This window comes from Microtus oregoni, unplaced genomic scaffold, assembly GCF_018167655.1.
Source record: "Microtus oregoni isolate MIOR12 unplaced genomic scaffold, Mior012 000047F_ref0000412, whole genome shotgun sequence".
Lineage (NCBI taxonomy): Eukaryota > Metazoa > Chordata > Mammalia > Rodentia > Cricetidae > Microtus > Microtus oregoni.
In genome coordinates this window covers 13,647,714-13,669,626 of record NW_024543221.1, presented here as the reverse complement: position 1 = coordinate 13,669,626, position 21,913 = coordinate 13,647,714, and the positions used below count along the sequence as shown (strand labels likewise).

The following is a 21,913-nucleotide window of genomic DNA, read 5'->3' as shown; positions in this document are numbered from 1 at the left end:
TTGTATAGCCAGTAAGGGTGCTAGCCCTGTGTAGCCTAAGCACCACTCAGCGACTATGTGGTAAGGGTTCAGACCACAGACCACCTAGGACAGGTCACAGCATGGTGGACTCAGGATGTGTACTCAGAAAAAATTGATGAGGGTTACAGGCCACGCTTGGAACATACCCAATTCAGCAGTGAGCATGGGCAACCACCAGCTTCATCTACGGCGTTGCCCAGGGAGACGAGGAGGGACATCAAAATATGCCTGATCTTTGCCCTAGACACACGTGGCTACTGAGCAGTTAGGCTATGGCCAATACAACCACAAACTCAACCTTTAACTCATTGAACTTTAAATCTGAATATGAACTTCCACTTGGGGCTAACGGCAAACCACTTTGAAGAGAGCGAGCATAAATCTAAGAACAATAATCTCAGTAGTTTGGGAATCAGGATAGCTGAGGCAGGAGGATCACAAGTTCAAGGTCAACCTAGGCTATGTAGTAAGTTCAGAGTTAGCTTGGGCAACTTGAGACCTTGCTTCAAGATAAAAATTACAAAAAGGGCCGGGAATATACATACCTTCATCATAGGAACCTGCCTGGCACGTGTTTGGCCCAGATGAATCCTTTATCCTGAAGAGAGGTTGGGGAGCATGTGGGGTTGGGGGTGCATGTGTACATGCTGTGATGTGGGGGTCCTTAGGTGCCTTCTACCCTTTGCCCAAGACAGGCTCTCTCACTGCCCTAGAGCTCTGCTAAGCAGGCTAGGCTACCAGGCCAGGCTACCAGGCCAGCAAGCTTCAGGGATCTGCCTGTCTCTGCTTCCCACTGAGCCGCTGCTGGGATCCAGGCGCATGCCACAGCACCCAGCTTTGGATGTGGGCTCTGTGAATCAAACTCTGGTCCTCGTGCTGGTAGGGCAAGCAGTTTTCCAATTCAACCATCTCCTTGGGTCTGCTTAAATGTTTTAATGTCTCTGTTGACACCTAATCTGTGCTTCCTTTCCAGTGGTACCCATCTACAAAAGCCTTCAGGCAGGGGAAAGGACAGCTATGGAGGAGAAGGTTCCAGAGATTGGCATAGGGTAGGAAGCAGCGGTGGAAAGACTGGCAGCCCTCAGTCCACCTGAGCTTCATCTGGACAAGGGAGCGTGCTCTGAGAAACCTGTGTCGCAAGCTCTTTGGGGACGGGTATTATATAAATGACTACCGAAGATCACATCAGACGGGCTGAGCCCCTCGTGGGACCAGAGCCCAGTTGGAATACGGGGTACTTCTGTGCCTCCCCTAATTAACTGTCTCCTTTCCTGTAACTATCCATGTGTCTCAGGGCAATCTGTCGTAAAGAGAACTTGGGAGCTGCAGCATCTGTCCTTTAGACTCCAATCCACACCCCGAACGGTCTCTGTTCACTGCAGCAATTGCCGCCATGAAGATCCAAGAACCCTAACTCCTCAGAAGCCTTGGGTCCCAGTCGCTGTGATTCTCCTCCCAATGGACAGGCTATAGCCAAGTGACAACTGACTCTCCCAAGAGCCTCTTCTTTCCTCCCCGTCCTAATCATGCCTTGTCCCCTCTGCTCTACCCCCTACTCATGATACAGGAGACTCCCCAGTTGTCTCTGAGCCTTTCCTAACCCCTGAGGTCCATGTGGTACCTCCCCAGGTCAAATCCTGATTATAATCCTGATTTATAGAATTGCACCCTGATGTGCGAGTGTCATATATCAATTTTTTTATTTCATTGGTTAAGCAATAAAGAAACTGCTTGGCCCTGATAGGTTAAAACATAGGTGGGAGGAGTAAACAGAACATAATGCTGGGAGGAAGAGGAAGTGAGCTCAGAGAGGCCATGCTCCACTCTCCTGGGCAGACGCACGTGATGAAGCAAGCTGCCAGGTCAGACATGCCGAATCTTTCCCGGTAAGACTGATGCTACACAGATGATTAGAAATGGGCTAAATTAATATGTGAGAATTAGCCTAGAAATGGGCCAAGCAGTGTTTAAAAGAATACAATTTGTGTGTTGTTATTTTGGGGCATAAGCTAGACAGGCGGCCGGGGTGCCGGGGATGCAGCCCCGCCACTCATATTACAACAGCACCCCAATTTGGCAAATCTCCCTCTGGGAGCATGCATGCCGTGGTTCTTGTACAATTTCATTCCCAGGTGTCTATTACCCAGGGCAGCATTTGGGACCAAACACTGAACAACAACAACAAAAAGCTACATGGAAAACATGGTGAGTGGCCGTCTCTACAAGCAGAGCCAGCACACAGCACACGGGGCTGCTTGCAGCTCAGCTCTTTCACAAGCTGCCTTCTCGGCGAGTTCAGTTATGTTCACAAAAACTCCTCTCAGTGAAGCCACCAACCAGGCAGCAGAATTCCCCAGATGACACCTCATCTATCCTCCAATCAGCTTCGGAATGGTCAGTTTTACTTCAATGGCTCATTCCAGAAACACGTATGAGCATACCCTATGTGCTAGACAACAGTGGGCCACCAAGTCTCTTTGCTTTGGGGGCCCCACGCCTGGCATTCTAACTGCCATGACAAGAATGGGCAAGTTCAAACATGGAAGGGGTTGGGAAGCGCTCACCCAGGTGCAAGTTCATGACCAGGACATGGCTGATGGCTGCTGCCCACGGATGGGCAGGCAGAAGGCCTTCCTGAGGAGCAGGCAGGGGAACACTGACCTCACAGATCTGCAGGGTGCTTGTCAGGAGATGACACCCAACTACCAAGGCCTGGGGTAGTTCCCTATGCTTGGAGGAGCAGGACTGTTCTGAACAAAGAGGGACTGGAGAGGACCCAGGAGACAAGGGTCTTCACAACAGATGATGACCGTATATACTTATGAGGAGACCTTGTCTCTCCCATACCTGCCCTGTGACTGTTACTAACATATATCCTAGCGACCAAGTGCAGTCACAGGTTCGCTCTCTCCACACCCTCGTGACTGTTCTTAGACAACAGTTAACCTAGCAGGAATGAAGCGGTATTCTATCGTAGTCTAAACTGACTCCCTCATGATCAGTGATGCTGAGTGTTTTCCATGTATCTCCTGGATATTTATTTATTTATATTTATTTACTTATTATATGTACAATATTCTGTGTGTATGTCTGCAGGCCAGAAGAGGGCACCAGACCTCATTACAGACGGTTGTGAGCCACCATGTAGTTGCCGGGAATTGAACTCAGGACCTTTGGAAGAACAGGCAATGCTCTTAACCACTGGGCCATCTCTCCAGCCCTCTCCTGGATTTTTTAAAATCTTCTTTTGAGAAATGTCTATTAAGGTCCTGTGTCCATTTTGTAGTAGGGTCATGTGTTTTCTTAGCATCACATTTGAGTTCCGCAGATGTGGCTACAAGCCCCTTGTCCAAAGTATGATTTGCAAATATTTTCTCCCATGTGTGAGCTTCACTCCGTAAATGATGTCCTTTGCCGTGCGAACTTCTTTAGGATGTAACCCTGATGCGCTTTACTTATTTGTGCCTTGGGGTCATATGCCAGAAACCATTGCCCAGACCAAGGTCTTGAGCCCCTCTGTCCTCCTCTAACGGTTCAGTCTCAGGACTTAGACCTGCATCTTAATCCACTTGGAACTGACTCATAGACACTGGGTGACATAAGGCCCCAATTCCATCCCATTTCATGTGGACGCCAAGCTCTCCCAACACAAGGTACTGTAGATACTATCATTCCCCTTGCTTGTCCTTGACCTCTTCGTCAAAAAGCATCTGGTTGTACATGTGTGGACTTATTTCTGGGCTCTATTCCAAGCCGGTGGTCAATGTGTCCAGCCACTGCGTAGTCTTCCTTTGGATCACTACTGCTATGAAGAAGCACCATGACCAAAAACACGCTGGAGAGGAAAGGCTTTGTGTGGCTTCTGCATCCACAGTCCAGGACTGAAGGAAATTAGGACAGGAACCTGGAGGCAGGAGCCGACGCAAAGGCCATGGAAGGGAGCTGCTTGCTGGCTTGCTCAGTCGGCTTTCTTATAGAACCCAGAACCTCCAGCCCAGGGGTGACACCACCCACAATGGGTTGGGCCCTCCCCCATCAATCACTAACTACGAAAATGCCCTACAAGCCTGCCTACAGCCCGATCTTATGGAGGCATTGTTCTGGTGTTTTCTCAGTTGGAGCTCTCTCCTTTCAAATGACTCTAGCCTATGTCAAGTTGACATAAATTACCCAGCACACATGATAATGACCGCAGGGTCAGAAAGCACAGTGTCCATGGCTCTGGTTTCCCCTGGCTCAACACTGTTTCGGCTACTTGGCATCTTTTGTGGCTACACATAAATTTTAACTTTTGCTTTCCCTATTTCTGTGAAGAATGGCTTTGTGATTTTGACAGGGGTTGCATTAAATCTCTGGGTTGCATGGGCATTTTAACACCAATTCTTCCAAGCCACAGACCCAGAACATCTGTATAATCTTGATTTTTCTCATCAGTGTTCTATGGTTGTCAGTGCATGAGCCCTCCAGCTCCTTGGGTGCATTTATTCCTATGTTTTATAGGTTTTTATGCTCTTATAAATTAATCTGGTTTCTGTATACTTTCACCAATCTCCCCCCATTTCTTGTCCTCTTTCGTGGCTCTGAGGATTGAACCCACGGCTATGCAAACTCAGCAAGCGCTCTACAGCCGAGCCGCCTTCCCTGCCCACAACCACCACTTCCATTCAAATGGTCCTAGCAGCCCAGTTAAAATAATTAGGGCAATAATGAGTGAATAAATGAAGATCTGCACAGGAAAGAGAGGTAAAATCGTCCAGATCTGCAGATTATATGACTGTGTGCACAAACAGTACAGATTCCATCAAAAGGGAAAAAACACCATTAGAACTGATAGACTGAAAATCCACCCACAAGGCTTGGTGCTAGTTCTCTCTGCTACCAAGGTTCTAGCAGGGAGGAAAAAACCAGAAGTGTCTTGATGCGGGAAGATGCCCCCCTTACACTCCTGGTGCTTCGTAAAACTTGTACCTATATTAAAGGACTCAGATCTCCTCCCCAGGAAGCACAGAGAATTTCAAAATAAAGAATGAAATAGCCAAGGAAAGTAAAAAACCAAGGGGAAAAAAAAGAAATGAACTCACCATAGGGAAGAGGACATATTCTCGGAGGAATTCTTGGGAATCAAATTGGTTATAGTCTCCAAAATCCGCTGAGAAGAAAAGCCAGGGAAACATCAGCAATCATTACATGAAGACAGGGACAGAATAAAACACAGCAAACGTGTGCCCGCACATACCCGTCTACTGCATTCTTACTGCAGCCCCGCTGAGGAAGACTGATGCCAACCCATACCTGTTGTCCCTACTTGTACCTAGCAACTATCAGTGCTGGCATGTGAGCCCCACTAGCTGATTTTTAGGAAAGCAAGCCCAAATGGCTATTTAAAGACCTGAAAACCAACCTGTGTCTGTTTGTTTGGGTAGCAGGTTGGTATCCTATGTCTGTCTGCCAAAGGGACTTTCTAAGTCAAGGTTAAGATGGAGGGACATAGCTGAAAATGCATTGCCACTGGAAATTCCCACTGTAAATCACCCTTGGCAACCTGGAAAATCTTCACACCCCTTGAACACACTGACGTGTCACAAGATGCCAGGAATTCTGTTCTTCCCGGCTACCATCTCACAGTGGAATGCTGGGGCACGTGTAGACAAAATCCACGCAAATGCCTTGCCTTTTGCTGCCTCTGCACACAGAAATGCCAGCCCCATGGAGTCACAGAGACAGTGACGATTCCCCCCAAAATGAAGTGCAACTGTCTCTTGGATGAGGACCCCAAAACAGCAAAGACGACCCACTAAGCCTGCGTTCAAGTCCAGTCACGCCATATCTCCAATCACTTCTTTTATTTCTGTGGGCGTGACTTTCTAATGGCCCAATACAGATTGGAGAGAGGGAGGGAGAGAGGGAGAGGGAGAGAGGGAGAGGGAGAGAGGGAGAGGGAGAGAGAGAGAGGGAGAGAGAGAGAGGGAGAGGGAGAGAGAGAGGGGGGGAGAGGGAGAGGGGGGGAGAGGGAGAGGGAGAGAGAGAGGGAGAGAGAGAGGGAGAGAGAGAGGGAGAGGGAGAGAGAGAGGGAGAGAGACAGCTGAATGACATGTGTGTGTGCGTATGTGCACTCTTCCATGTGGGCACATGAAGACAAGAGGCCAATGTCCGGTATCTTTCTCACTTGCTTCTGCAACTGTATTTAAGAGACAGGTCTCCCACCGACTCTCAAGTCCACTGTTCTGTCCAGCAAGCCCTAGGATCCTCCTGTCTATGCCTCCAATTCACGCACACATGTGCCCGACTTTACATGGTTCTTGGGATCCGAATTCAGGTCCTCATCCTTGCACAGGGGCCCTTTCCCTATGAACTATCTCCCCAAACTAGGAGAATGCTGTTTCAAACATTCTAGAGTTAAAGCAAGCTTCATCAGACAGGCAAAATAGTTCACTTCAAGGAGCCAATAGAAAGGGAATCCAGACTGAGTCTACCAACTTCCTGAAGAATCTTACAACACCCAGGCTGCCCGGAATATACCAAATGAATGAACAGCGAGGGGAGGATTACACACAGGGAACGGAAAAGAAAGTCTTTTAAAGAAGAAAGGCCCAGTAAACATGCAGACACGGTGGGTTTTCCCAGTCCTGAGCTGTTATTGCAATGGTCCCACTACTGCTTCCAATGCAGCTGCCCACTGTTTCTTCTCTTTCTGCTCCTCGGGAGGACAGACAAATGCAATATATTTTGGGCATTTTAGCCCAGAGTGAAATATCAAAGAAATCCATCTCTCCAGACATTAGCATTCAAAGGACTCAAGTTCTAAGAGTGGGATGGGAAGTCCACCAGCTCACAGCTCCTATATCAACGGCCCACAAGAACTCTGCAGCTAGCAAGAAAATAAGAACGGAAAGGGAGATATCAGTTTCTTTTTGGAAAGTTATATACTACTCTCTTGGGGTTGGAGAAGTGACTCAGCAGTTAAGAATGCTTGCTTCCCTGGGACATGGGTTCAGTTCCTAGCACTCACTTGGTGGCTCGCAAATATCTGATGCCCTCTTCTGGCCGCACCAAGTATTGCACACATGGTGCATAGACACACAAGTAAGCAAAATACACACACACACACACACACACACACACACACACACACACAATCTTTAAAATATTATACATACTCTTCTTATTTTCAATATGAACAAATGCATTTAAACCACCATTCAAATACAAGTCTGGAGGCTGGTTGAGTGGCCAAGAGCATTTGGTGTTCTTCCAGAATACCGGAGTTTGGCCCCAAGCACCCGGATGTGGTGCTCCAGAGCCACCTACAGCTCCAGCCCCAGTAGGTCTGAAACCTTCCTCAGGCCCCTACACATACCTGGAGCACATTCATACAAGTGCACATAAATAAAAATTAAAAATAGAAAGCACACATAGACACATAGAAAATAACACATTCTACAATGCAGAGAAGGTTGAGAACAGTAGCACAGGGTGCAGGACAAGCTCACTCTGATTCATGCTCCTTGTCACAGGGCCGTCATCAATCTAAGTTTCTCTTTTCAATTCTATGACAGTGAAGTACAGGATATCGGTTAAAGCGATTGTACTGAAATTAATGAATTAATATTTATTAACTGAAATTAATATTATTATGGGTTTGATATTGTTGTACTATAGTAACTCATTCCTATCATCAGGGTACAGACTATGACCACACCGTACAGTGGAACAATCCCGAGACAACGTCTCCCACACTCTCAAAGGAAGCCTCAATTACAGGCAATTTAAAAACTATCTCTTCAGTTAGAACCCTAATGGAACCACAGTCAAACAAGCATGGCTGAGTCAGGGGCAGCTTGGAGAAATCCACCCTCCTGCTACCCCCCCCCCCCAAAAAAAATCACCGCTCATCTTAATGCACAACTTGACATGAACATAGAGCCTCAGCCTAGAGGTCGCATCACCAAATCTAACTGCTCACGCTGAAAGAGTGTAAGGAAGCAGAAGCTGGAATTCCAGAGATGCCTTACCTTGCACAGCTAAGCCGGCCAGCCGGATCACTTGCTCCAGTGTGCACCGTAACCGCCCTTCAAGCACATCCTTTTTGGCTTGCAGGTAATACTGGTATCTGTTTGGGGAAGAGAGGACAGCCGTAAACACACATGCCGGGTATTCACGGCAGGATGTGCAGGTGACGCTGATGGCCTCATGGCTACAAAAGGTGGACAGTAACCTCTGCCCCTGTGTCCCTCTGTCTGATGTAACAGGTGCTGAAGCCAGTTCACAGTGAGAACATTCCCATCGGACGGCTTGTTTGTGAGCCCTCAGGGTGAACTGAGACCGGGAATGTCCCAGAAACACTTAACAGTACCTGCTTTCAATGGCTTAACTGTCAGTTTGACAAAAATCTAGAACCACCTGACATGCTTGTGGAGGGACTATCTTGATTACCTAATTGAGGTAGGAATAAAATTTTAAAAATTAATGTTAAAACATGAAAATTTACAGATGCAGAAGTCTGGTAGACCAGATAGATCACTAGTTGGTCAATAAGGTGGAATTCTCCTGAAGTCTTTTTCAGAGCCAGACCTCACCTCACATGTTTGAGACACATGAAAAGGTAGCAAATAAAGAAAGCAAAATGCAGATAGTCTGCCTGTGCAGCTGTGGATCAGGTCTCTGGGCAGAAGCGGCAACATTGAGTGCACCTCCTGCTTCCAAAACCACTCTCTCAGAACGATGCAGACCTTCAGAAACCTCCTGGACCCGGGTGTTTGCTCCCAGGCCACGGCTCCTGCTGAGAGGTGGTCTCACTGCCATCTCTCACCCAGACTGGCCCTGCAGGGCTCTCTCCCGCAACACCTCTGGGAACAACTGGCGACCCAGTTGTTCCTGGTCACAACTGCTCTGGATTTTAATCTAACTTTGAGGACTCTGCCTGGGAACTCAAATGTCACCCCAAGCCTGGTTTCCCTAGAGAGAGACCATCAGTGGGTAGGAACTGATTGTGGCTAAGAATCCCTTGCACTGTCGCAGGTGCTGCAACAGGCCCGTCCAGGGCTCTGCTAGAGGACAAGATACTGGCTCTGCGCCCAGCGGTGGTGGCGCACGCCTTTAATCCCAGCACTCGGGAGGCAGAGGCAGGCGGATCTCTGTGAGTTCGAGGCCAGCCTGCTCTAGAAGAGCTAGTTCCAGGACAGGAACCAAAAGCTGCGGAGAAACCCTGTCTCGAAAATTAAAAAAAAAAAAACAAAAACAACAACAAAAAACGACACTGGCTCTGTGCCCAGCCCAGCAAAGCACCGCCCTCCTCAGTCTATAGGGCAGGGCAACAAACAAACAAAAAACAATCCAAAAACCAAAACGCATTCATTTTTGGTGGGAAAAACCTATTCTCAGATCTGAAGAATAAACACTGGGAATAAATCCTTTTAAATCAAACTTAAAGTACAAAAGAAAAGTAACTTTTGTTTTTATTCCCACCTAATATTTTACCTGATAAATTCATAACCGTTTTGCAGATGTCACCATGCAGCCAGGAATTTTTCTCCTGCCCATAACATTTGGCTGAATCAAGGAATGACCTCCATCCAGCTCTGGAGGCCAACCAGCAGAAGATCTTTTGTCCCCTTTTCCATGGAAGGCCATCCCTCAGTGGACACCACTCTGTCCTTAACTTGCCCTTAATTGTCACCACAGTTCTGATTCCTCTTATCCCCAAGTTCCAGCACACAGGAAAGGAACTAGACACAAGAACTCAAGGCCAAAGTCATCTGCTGGCTATGAAAAGCCACTTTTGTCTACTCCGAAAGCGCTCAGACTAACAGGAGGAAATGTCAGGATCAGTGCAAAACCCAGTGAACTCAAGGACACTGTGTTTGTGTGTGCGTGCGTGTGTGTCTGTGTCTCTGTGTGTGCATGCATATGTGTATGTGCATGCACATGTGCGTGTGTGTGCATTGTGTATGTGTTTATGTGTGATTGGGTGGAGAGGAAGAGATTGAGTCTTAGGGAGTTTAGAGCCAGTACTTGGCAGTGAGAAAAGGAAGCCTAATGATTTGATCCTTTGTGAGAATCTGCACAAATAACATTGAAGCATAACTTTCTATGAACTTAGAGCCCTAACAAGAGTAAATCAAATTATCCAACACTAAGAACCCTGAATGGTCACAGTCATATCCTCTGGCATTCTGATTTCCTCTGTGCAGAGCTTCATTTCCCTAGTCCATGGTTCCCAATTTTCATGTTTCTTTCAAAGAGATTAATGCTCCTCACCAAGTGCTTGGCTGTCTCCCCTCTGTGCCAAGGCTATAATCATAACCCCAGTTGCTATGTTCCATATTCCAGGAACTCCACCAGGAGCCCACCATTAAGCCCTTTGCATGAAGGAACACACACCCTCTCAACTATAGGCAAAGCTCGCACAGCTTATTTAAATATATGAAATGCTGGTTCTTAAAAAGCAACACCAGGTGTGACTCCATAAACCTGTAATCCCGGCACTCCAGGGACTCCGACAAGAGGATCACAAATTCAAGGCCAGCCTAGGTTATACAGTGAGATCTGGGCCAGCCTGGGCTACACAGTGAGACCCTGTCTCAAAACAAAACGTGACAGTAGCTAACTGACGACACAGAGCACCTCCTGGGAGGAAGCGCAGTCTGCCGAGAGAGTGAGGCCCGTGGCTCCGGGGGGAAGCTTCTCATTTGGGAGCACTGGACGTATGGCCTCTGAGCTCTACACCCTCCCTTCAGGGTTCTGTGTTCTGTGCCCTCTGCCGTCTTGCTCACTGCGTCCCTGGGCCAGTTCTCTGGGGAACAGCGCCTCGCTCCCTCCAGGTAACCTTCTCTTCAAGAGACCCTGCGAGTCTTTTGTGGAAGGGCTTTCATCTCCGCAACCCGGCAGTTCTTAGAGGGACTAGACGGAGCCGGGAAGAGGGTCCCTAAGTTATCAAACCCCTTTTAAGTGCCAAGAGTTCACTGTGGAAGCAGATACAGCTTTGAAGACGAGCCACTTCGAGTCTGAAGATCCTACTTTCCAAAAGGAGAGGAAGAGAGCAGACAGAGGGGCGAGGAGAGCGAGGAAGGGCGTCAGCTTTGTGCCGTGCACCCCACATGCCTCTCCAGTCATGTTAAAGGGAATGAAAACCAAACGGCAAGACCCGCTAAGAACCCAAGAGCGGGCTCTTGGGCCAGAGGGCGCCTGCTGTCAGGTTTATTAAAGAAAGCTACAATGGGATTCTGAAAACTGACCAAACCGGGTGGAGGGGGGACCTCAACTGAGAAGGGAGGTAAAAGCTCACCTCATCCTCCTACTAGCACAACGTTGGAACCTCTCCCGGGACAGCCCATGCCCTCGGTCGTGTGTGGTTTCCACTTATTTTCACACACTTCCAAGTCAGGGGGCATCCGGGTGTTAACAGTTTTAGGAAGCTCTTGCTGGGAGCATGGATGTAAAATATGCTGTCACCTCGGGGAGGACCAGGGCTCAGTCCTCTGTTGGGGACCACAGCTGGCCATGAGCCTGGACAGCTCTTTACTGCGCTCTCCGATGGGGCAGTCTTTCAGTCCCTGGGGGAAATGTTTGTAAGGATGTCCTCATGCTGTGTGCCAGAGCTGAAACTGTTTCCCATGTCACTCCTGGAAGTGACAATGACCAGCCATGATGCTAGAGGAGATTCTTTTGGGGACAAGATCAATGACCAAGGAAGCTACTAAGTCCACAAAACAGTAGCTATGCTCCGCCTGAGCCTCACACTCAGGCGTCCATCCACGTCCAGGTCTTCTGTCATTGCTGGCTTTCAGATAAGGTTTCACACGGCCCAGGCTGGCTCCCAACTCCCTGTGTCACCAAGGATGACCTTGAACTCCTGTTCCTCCTGTCTACACCCTCCAAGTCCTGGAATCAGAGGCATGAGCCACCAGGCCTGGTATGCAGTGTCAGGGATCAAGCCCACGGCTGCTTCACGCTAGGGACGCCCTCTACCCACTGGGCCAAATGCCCAGCCCACATATGTGGCAGGTAGCATTTAGATCGTCTTGTGACCGGAAACAATGACTCCAGGCCGACAGCAAGGAACACTGGAATGTTCCTCACACGTAGGTTGGTGCAGGGTTGTGCTTGGACACAGAACGCAGGAGCTGTATGCACCAGCCTGGAAGCCATCCAGACCACAAAGGCCTCTGGGAAGCCAGAGAGATGTGTGCTGTCACCACATGAGACTGTGGTGGTTACTAGTAAGACTGGAAAACACAAGAAGAAAATTCGGGCCAATCTGGAAATCATTTGTTCGGTTTACTTTCCCACTGAAAGCTCCCTTTGTAAAATGTAAAAATGGCGTCCCGTAGGATTTGAGAGCAGGGCTGGCGTTCTGTTTTTAGAATCGCTGGGCTCCTCTCTGTTTTGGTTAGAGGTACATTCCTCTAACTGCAGCATGTAAAACTGTGGGTCCTATTTTGGAAACATACAATTTCATGGAAGTATACTCCACCCTGTCAGCACTGTGGGTAGAAGGGAAAAATCCAGCTAGCCAATCCTCATGCCAGGAAACAGAGCACAGCCAAGTTTCCAAAGAGGTTCTCTTCGGATCTAAGCTTGCAAGGAAATGTTAAAACATCCCTCATATTCAAAGTCCCTGAAACGCCCCATCTGGCTGCAGAGGCCCAGGGGCTGGTTTTAGGTTACAAGTCGTCAGTGCTCCCTGTAAGAATCGGGATATAATCCTACATGTGGAATAAAGGCACATTTTCTCTTTTCATTTCTTTTGTTTGTTTTGACTTTAATCTAAAGCAACAATTCATTTATTGAGTAAATACTAGTCTCTTCGCGTGAATGCAGACAAGGGTCCCAGCGAGCCTTGCTGCTAAACCTAATGACTGGGAGCTGAAAGATGCTACGAGCTTGGCTCTGGAGGGTCATCCATCCTGAACGTCCCGTTCCATGGCACGAACGACGTTTCCAACTTCCTTCCTCCTCTAAGTCTCTCAACTGCAAGTCTGTGTTTATTTTTAAATGCTAAACTTGGCCAAGTCAACGGAGCACTGAGTATTCTGAAAGAGGTATTGAGAACTCCCTAAAAACCTCCACCACCTAACGTTAGCCTCTGTGTTTCAAGACGTGTGGCTGGGACCCCTTGTCTCCACTTGAATTCACGTGTGAGGAATCTGCACATTCCATCTGGGTTATACTTTCAGGTCTGTCTCTTCTGGTTGAGAAACGCCTTGTGGTAGCCTACAAAGCAAGGCCTGTCCCACCGCAGAACCACGAGCAAGGCGCCAGGAACTCAAAGGTTGAGGATATAGCTTTGAGAATGTGTTTCCCACCCCTCCCCCCGCTGAATCTCTCTGTCCCTGGGGCTGCAGAGGTATTCCAGGCTGGAAAGAGGTCATCACAATAGCAGAGCCTTCAGACCCGGATTTGCCCTGACTGGTGACCAGAGAGGATGGAAGCAGGAGTGGTGGGCTGTCATGGCACTGGGGATGCCTGCCTGGACAACCCCTCCCCAGCCCCACACAACGCTGGCTGACCTCATTTCCTGATTATAGTGTTGCACCAGCGGAGTGTGAGTACAGTGGTTGCCACCCTCCAGCAGACATCTTCCGAGCCTGTGAGATTTCTGCTTCCCTCCGTCTTCCTGCTGCTCGTTTCTCCTGGATGAAGAGGACACTGTGAGGAGCTTCAGCCTCAGGAAGAGAGATGAAGCATGCAGGAGACAGTCCTCTGATTATGAATACCATAGAGACTCGGAGGCCATGTACTGATGGCGAATAGTTGATCCTAAGCAAGTGCGTTGGGAGAGATTTTAAAAACCATGCCCAGACCTTCCAATGTGGACAGCAGGAAACTGTGCTCAGAGAGGACTTGTCCAAGGAGACATCACTTCTTAAAGCCAAAGCCAGATGGCATCCAAGCAGAGCCAACCACAGACATGAGGAGGGTGGTATTCTGATTCTCGGTATTTCTGGTGAACCCGTCCCCCAATGCCCTGAAATCCCCAAACGAAAACAAAATTGAACGGGCCACTCCCTGTGCTTCTGAGGAAGGCCTGAGGAGGCTGGCCCTTCCTCCAGAGGCCTGTGTGCACCTCAGCCTGAGGCTACCCTACAAACGCACTGCAGGGTCTCCAGGTCTGTTTTCTGCTGCCTGCAGCCGGGTGGCCTGAGGCAGGCACTCTGAGCTATGACTGCCTGCCTATTTCCCCAAAGTCGTCACGTGTTCCTATGGCTCGTTCCCTCCTCCACAGCTGAAATCCACCTCAATCAACTTCTCTCCTCATCTGAAGAGCCAATCCAGATGTCACAATTTGTAGACGGACATCTTGACATTCTGTCTCTGAAGCCTTCACAGAGCGATGGATGGTAGGAGTGGGGGAAGGTCATTACTGCCTTGATTACTCAGAGCAGGGTAAAGTTTGCCAAATCCTGGCTAGAAACCTCTGTTCACAACTAGCAGTATCAGAAAGCCTTTTTGCCAGAATGTACTGGAACCTTCTCCCTGGCTGGCGAATACCTCAGAAAGCACTGCTTTCTCTTTGATGGTTTGCTGTACAAATAAGAAGGAAAGGGAAGAGGAAAAAGATATGCCCTCCTAGGATTCTGGAGTAGGATGGAGCAAGCCAAGCTGCTAGATGGACTGGGCTGGGGCTGGGTAGAGGCAGGGGAAGAGAAGCTCATCCCTGCATTCCAAAGACTGCTCTCAGCTCCAGCTGGAAATAGTGGGCAGGGTGGCCCTTACTGGTTTTGTCCTCCACATCCCTACAACTAGACAGGAATAAAACCAGACCTATCTGGCCATCTCCTTCCCTGGCCCTGAGCCCTCAAAACCCTTGGGAAGAATTTCAGTTCAGGACTCCTGACATATATAATAATGCGTCTGGTACCTGGTCTACGTGCTATCTAAACGCTTTTATGTTTAATGAATGTCCGAAGCCTACGGTCAATTAAAACTGCACCAGCAGCAGAACAAAGCAAACACTGGAACAACCATGGGAAACAAGATGACCCCAAAGAAAACCCAACAGAAGCAAAAGAGCCAGTCCCACAAGTGACAATGATGGCCTTAAATGGGAAAGCCTGTCTTTGGGCCTTACTCACAATCACAAGCTAACTGACGTATGCTCATGAAAACAAACACACACAGGCAGGATTTCCCTGGCACGTGTTCTACTCCACATGGTTCCCACCGCACCTGATCTATAACCACCTTCTCTCACCAGAGACACATAACTTCTCAAGAAGACTCTAAGTTTCTGTGACTCAAAGGCCTGTAATTTTTCCTTAAAAGAACAATGTTTGTTTAAATGCACACAAACACACAGGCCTCGAGCGGTAGCAGGGAAAGACCGATGGCAGCAAACGTTGCGTAAGAAGCAAGGCAAGCCCCAACGTGACCCACCCTCTCTGCTCTGAACTTTTGAGTTAATTATAACAAATTACAGGGGCTCCGAGTATAGCATAGAGAGACCATAAACTCCCTAATAGCGGCCTACATTGAACCAAGGTTCTGTGTGTAAGAGGAATTCGGTTTCCACAACACATCGTAGGGCAGGAGGGAATGTCCCGACTCCACTTCTCTGTCCTACACAGCACAGACCCTTCACATTGGTCCTGTCTGCAGGACTAGAAAGGGCCACAGAGGCCTGCCGTGGCTAGAGAACCATGACGGCAGGAGCCTGAAAAATACAAGTGGGATTGGCGTCAATATCCAATTTGAGCTTGTTTTAACTTACCTTAAAATCACTCATAACTCAGAAAGCAGTTTCATAATTTCTAAGAAAGTTAGACAGAAATATTCATGACCACCCCACAATTATGCCTCCAGGTAAGGTCAAGAAAATGAGGGATTTAAAGTCACATAAAAATTTGTACATGAGGAGCTGTCCCAGCAAGTAAAGGTGCTTGTTGGCTAGATCGATGACCTCATTTTGCTCCCTGGGATGTACATGGAGAAAGGTGAGGGCAGACTCCTTGTCCTGTGATTTCCATATAGATGCTTTGACGTGCACACATGTGCACATGCATGCATACAAAGAGATGTAACAGAAAACTTTAAAACCATTGGATATGAGCCAGGTATCGTGGCACACACCTTTCATCCCAGCACTCAAGAAGCAGATGCAGGTGGATCTCTGAGTTCAAGCCTGGGCTCCAAGCTGGCCAAGGCTATGGAGTGAGATCCTGTCTCAGGAAGAAAACCTAACCATCCAAAACAAACCTTGAGAATGAATAGCATGCATAACCTCATAACCTACAGTCACCAAGGAGAGAAAGCGCCAACGCTGACTGCAAATGAAGGGGAAAAGGCACAGGAAAGGATGGAGTTGCTGGATTTGGTGGGACAAGGTTGCGATCGCCATCTGCATCCCTGGGGAAGCTGGGATGGCCTAGGCTACCAGAGAGCCTTGCCCTGAGAAAGAGTAAGAATGGAGTATTGGCATGAGCTATGTTGTAGGCAAACTTTGAGACAGCAGACCTAGCAGAGATGCCAGACACAGACCGTATCTTATGTGATTCCACTGACGGGCAGAGACCAGAAGGTGGGGAAGAGGAGAAGGAAAAATGTCGTAGACGTTCTAACATTAGATAGTGGAGACGGCTGTCCAGCTCTGTGGATGAACTCAAAACAGAGACTGGCATGTGCTTAAATAATTAACAAGGCGGATTTTACACTTCATGAGTTTCATCTTAAAGGGAAAAAACAGGTGAATAAACACCCAGGATTCCTATGGAGGTAAAGTTCTTAGGGCTGGGAGCACAGCAGCCCATCGAACTGCCTGTTTCTGTCTCCGGCCTCCAGAGCCTGGCCTCGCACTGTTTCCTGCTGGCTGGGCTTTTCCCACCACGCCTTGACCTGTGATGAACAGGCTACCCTCTGGGCTCGGGTCAGCTGTTCTCTTCTCCACCCCCCGCCACCCCCGCCCGGCACACATATACAAGGCAGCAGAGGTCGTTCACAGCCCCACAGTCCTTCCTTCAGCCTCCAGTGTCCCCCAGCCCACAGCACCCCACAGCGCCCCCAGCTCTCAGTGGTCCTGCAGTCCTCCTCGGTCCAGTACTGCACAGCCCAGGCTCCCACACTGTCTCCTCGTGGACTTTCCTATCAGCACCTGGAGGCTCTGCGAGCCCTGACACAGAAGGGAGAAGGGAATGAGTCACTTCCACTAAGGTTGTTAGATGCTGTGTCCAGGGAATGCAGGAGCTTCAGAAATGGCCTGGGGTGATATGTAACTTTGGTCTTCGTGCTCAGAAGCCTGAGGCAGGAGCATCACCCGAGAACAGGAGTTAAGACCATGGGGGAGCATGGAGAAATCCAGCTCAGAAACAGTTTGGGTTGACCAGAGGATTGCTGTGTAAAAGCACTGCCGTATAAACCTGCCGACTTCAGCTGGACCCCTGGAATCCATGTAAAAAGCCGCACTGGGGTGGGGGGGAGGGAGGCAGAGCAGGAGAACTGACTGGAAGCTGGTGGGTCAGCTAGCCCAGAGTATGCTGCAGAGTACGTTCAATGGGATGGACTGGACGGTGAGAAGCAGCTCCTGAAAACCCATCCTCTGAGCGGGTGTGTGCACATGCACGCACGCACACACAGTAAATTTTAAAATAAATTTCATTAACACAGCCGATTGCACATCAAGTATAAAAGGCTTAAACTTTGCTTGCCAGCAAAATAGCTCAGTGGAACTTGCCACCGGGCCTGACAACCAGAGTTCAATCCCTAGGATTCACGTGGTGGAAAGAGAGAACATACCCTCTCCATGTACCCCCACATACATACACAAATGAAGGGCAAGGAGGAGAGGGAGGAAAGGGAGGAGGAGGGAGAGGGTACACTTTGAAACTGGGGATATGACTCAATATTAGCATTCACACTTGGATTCAGACCTCACGGACACAAAGAGTGTAGGTGTGTGGTGATGGTGGGGGAGGAGGAGGTGGGGGGGCAACAACATGGGAGTGGGGGTAGAGGTGGTGGTGATGGTGATGGTGGGGGAGGTGCTGGTTAGGCTGACAGCGAACAGCGAGGGAGGGTAAACTTCAGGCCTTCATGCACACAGAATAAACATGCCTGTATGGTAGAGTGTGAATTGGAGCCGCCAACCAGTGGAGGCAGCTCTGACGCTGCCACATCAGGAACCAACAGCCTCGCAGAAGGAAATAAATCAAGACAGGCAGCGCGCACATGAGCCAGCTCTGGCCACACCTCCGAACTAGAGTTTCAAGACAGTGTTCATCCCTCTTACACTCAGCTCATCTGCCTGAAATACACACCTTTCTGCCCTGAAAAGCATGTGTCCACGATATGACCTCCCACAACTGTGGGAAAGGGAGCTTCAGTCACCTTCGGAAGCATGAGTCAACTGCCCAAGGAACCGTCTTTCCGGTGACAAGAAGTCAGCAGAAATGCCTGAAAATGTGGCCAGTGGTCAGGGGCATCGTGGGACCAGCAGTCAGGGGCATCGTGGGACCAGCAGTCAGGGGCATCGTGGGACCAGCAGTCAGGGGCATCGTGGGACCAGCAGTCAGGGGCATCGTGGGGCCGGTAGCAACACACCGAGTATGGAGAAGAATGATAACAGACACTCAGGGGACAGGCCTTAGCTCTTCCTCCGAATCCTTAACTAAAGGCAGCATCACTGCCAAAGTGGTCTGTCTCCCATCAGTGACGTCATACACCCGAAGCAAGGAGGAAATACAGACTACAGACTTAGTAGATGTTTGAATGAGGAATGGGGCAAAAGAATTCATTACTTATATAGTCCCCAGGACCTATGGTAAGAAGAGAGAAAAGCACAAATCTTCCAGCCCATTCTAAGTTATTGCAGCTGCACTCTTGACACTCAAGTGACCCTGAGCCTTCGGATGCAGGTGGAGAAGACTATTGGGTACCAGTGACCTTGAGCCTTCAGATGCAGGTGGAGAAGATGATTGGGTACCAGTGAGCTTGAGCCTTCGGATGCAGGTGGAGAAGACCACCAGGTACCAGGCTCCTCCTCCCTTCCACCCTACCTCCTGCAGGAAAAGCCCCAAAACCAAGCCTTTTCGGCTTTTGTAAATGCATCATCCTGGATCTCTAACCCTCAAACACACACTGTAGTGTAGAATAAGCTTCCTCCCTGGCCAAAAGGCAAGTGCCATGCCAGACCCTGGGATCCCTGCCACTGTGGGGGCTTCAGCTTGAATGTCAACTTTTCCTGTTCAGAATGATGGAGAGACGTCTCTCCTACTCTGTCTGCAGTCCGCCTGGGATCTGGACACTCCAGGCTCTACAGGAGCAGAGTGGTCTCCCTGTGTCTCGTGTGTCTTCACGTCATCTCGTGGACCTGCCAGGCCCGTGTCCAGTGTCGTGCCTGCCTGGTGAATAGGTACGTCTGTGTCTCCTGTTGTCCGGGAGTACAGACCTCAAAGGGAAAATGGGAAGAAGAGAAAAAAAAACAAAACAAAACTACCCAAAGTCTGAGCCACACTACATGAATGCGCTGGCCACTGAAGTTGCCAGCGTTGGATTTGAATAGTTTCCTGTATAGAATCTTCAGAAGTAGCTGAAGATATCAAATGTGGCAACGACTGCCAAAGATAAAATACCAGACTGGCAAACATGTCACTGCCCAAGAATCTAGTATCTTCCATGCTGTGGTTTCTGGCAGAACTCTGCTCAGTTTTGTTTTCAGCATGGGAATGTCTCCCTGTAATCCTGTTTTTCAAATCCCTCTCAGGCTCTTGAGTAACTGTAAGTGTTCTTTCATCCTTAGCGATCTACTTTTCTAACTGTCTCAGTACCAACAAAATCTTTTAAAAGTTTTTCTCTTGTACAAGTGTGTGGGCGTGCTCGCTCATGTGTGTGGGGCACATTTGCATACATGTGGGGGGGGCCAAAAGTGTTGTTTTGAATTTTCCTCCATTAGTCCCCACCCTATTCTTTGAGACGGTGTCTCTTAACTGAGCCCAGAGCTGACAAGTATGGCTAGTCTTGTCAGCCTGGTTGCTCCAGGGATCCTCTGTCTTCTGAGTCAAGATACAGACGGCCACCGTTCTGGGGATCTGGACTCAGGGTCACAGCAGGTTGTTTAGTGACTAAGCCATTTCCTAAGACACCAAAAGTTCTTATAATTCTGAACATAAAGGTCATTTGTAGAAAAAGAGTTGACTAGATTTTGATGCTTCATAGGCTTGACTACAAACAAGGAGGCAGCAAACTTTCCCTGAAGATGCAGGCAGCAGTGGGGAGTTGTCAGGCAGGGAAATAATTCCCATTTTCTATTCCATGAAGGGATAGCTATAAACATGTTCCTACTCCTCCTCCTCAGTCTAGGACCAAGAACTGAAAACCACCCAATAGAAATCAGAAAGGAAGCAGATGAAATATGTCCTCCTTAAACTAAAAACTCAAGGGCAATGCCATGAAGCTTCAACAGGGAATGTCCCCAGAGGCCCAAGATCCCTAGGACTGCTCTTTAGGGAGGTGGCAAGACCTTTATATGTGGGGCATGGTGGATGTGATTCAAGTCATGGGGGAGGGGTTTGAGGCCCATGGACCCAGCCAGACCTTCCTCTTCCTATCCTTCCCTCAGACAAAGAGGCACAGCTTGGCTATCATAGGCTCCCATCGCAATAAGCCACCACTGAAGAATAACAGGACCGACCAGTCATGAACTGACACCTACAGACATGGGGGTCAGAAATCAACCCTTACTCTTCACAGATGGACTCTGTCAGGTGTTTACTATCAATACACTGCATCTCAGCACTGGGACGTGGGGACTGGGATGTGTGGACTGTGACTGAGCCTTCGCTTCCTGGCTGCCCAGACCCTAATAATCACGTAGAAACTATATTAAGTACAACACTGCTTGGCCAATGGCTTAGGCTTATTCCTAGCAAGATATTATATCTTAAATTAACCCATTTCTATTAATCTGTGTATTGCCACGAGGCTATGACTTACTGGTAAGGTTCTGGCATCTTTCTCCTTCAGCAGCTTCATGGTGTCTCTCTGACTCTGCCTACTCTCTATATTTATCTCTGGATTTCCTGCCTGGCATTTTTCTGCCCTTCCATAGGCTAAAGCAGCCCCTTTATTGACCAGTAGTAATAAAACACATTCACAGCATACAGAGGGGGATCCCACATCAGGAATGCTGGTTAGCCAGGCCAGCTGAAGTGAGACAGTAAGGGACTCTGCTCAGAAACAAGACAGGAAACTCCTGAGAAAAGATCCTGAGGTTGAGGTCTGGTTTCAGGAGGATATGAGCACACAGACTCATAAAGATGGACGACTGACAGATGGACAAAAGGATGGATAGGGACAGACAGGGACATGAATGGACATGGATGGACACACACACACACACACACATACACACGAACAGACAGATGGACGGACAGATAGGGACAGGCAGGGACACAGATGGACACGGACAAGCGCACACACACAACAGACAGATGGACAGACAGAATGATAAGGACAGACAGGGACATGGACGGACATGGACAGACAGACAGACACATACACTGACAGAGTATGCTGCACAGCTGCTGCTGCTGGTGGTGGTGGTGGTGGTGGTGATGGTGGTGGTGGTGGTGGTGGTGATGGTGTGTGTGGGGGGGGGTGTGGAATGGAATGTGTTATCTGAAAGTTAATGTTAGTAATTAAGATTGGAATAAAAGAGCCTGTGACGACTGAAGGCCGGTTATCAAGGGAAGTCACATCATTGCCAATGGGCTAGACAGAGCATATGAATTTGATAGTCAATACATTCTGGTATTGTGGGAAGATATAAGCATGCCTATCTGCGTCTCTTATTTGCTAGTGTGCGTAGTATATGTTTGCATGTGTAGTGTTTGTGAATGTGTGCATATGTGAACCCATGCAAGCACATACAGACATCAGGTGTCTCCCTTTATTGCTCTTCCAG

At 48.7% G+C, this 21,913-nt stretch overlaps 1 protein-coding gene across 3 annotated transcripts in view; it reads right to left on the bottom strand.

Moving 5' to 3' along the window:
* Nucleotides 1–21,913, bottom strand: part of Ptpn14 (protein tyrosine phosphatase non-receptor type 14) — a 138,485-nt gene that overhangs the window by 37,326 nt on the left and 79,246 nt on the right. For all 3 annotated transcript variants that reach the window (XM_041635331.1, XM_041635333.1, XM_041635332.1), the window contains exons 4-5: nucleotides 8,034–8,131; nucleotides 5,103–5,170 (exon numbers count right to left, since the gene is read on the bottom strand). In XM_041635331.1, coding sequence (XP_041491265.1) covers nucleotides 5,103–5,170; nucleotides 8,034–8,131 — 166 coding nt within the window. The remainder of the gene's footprint in view (nucleotides 1–5,102; nucleotides 5,171–8,033; nucleotides 8,132–21,913) is intronic.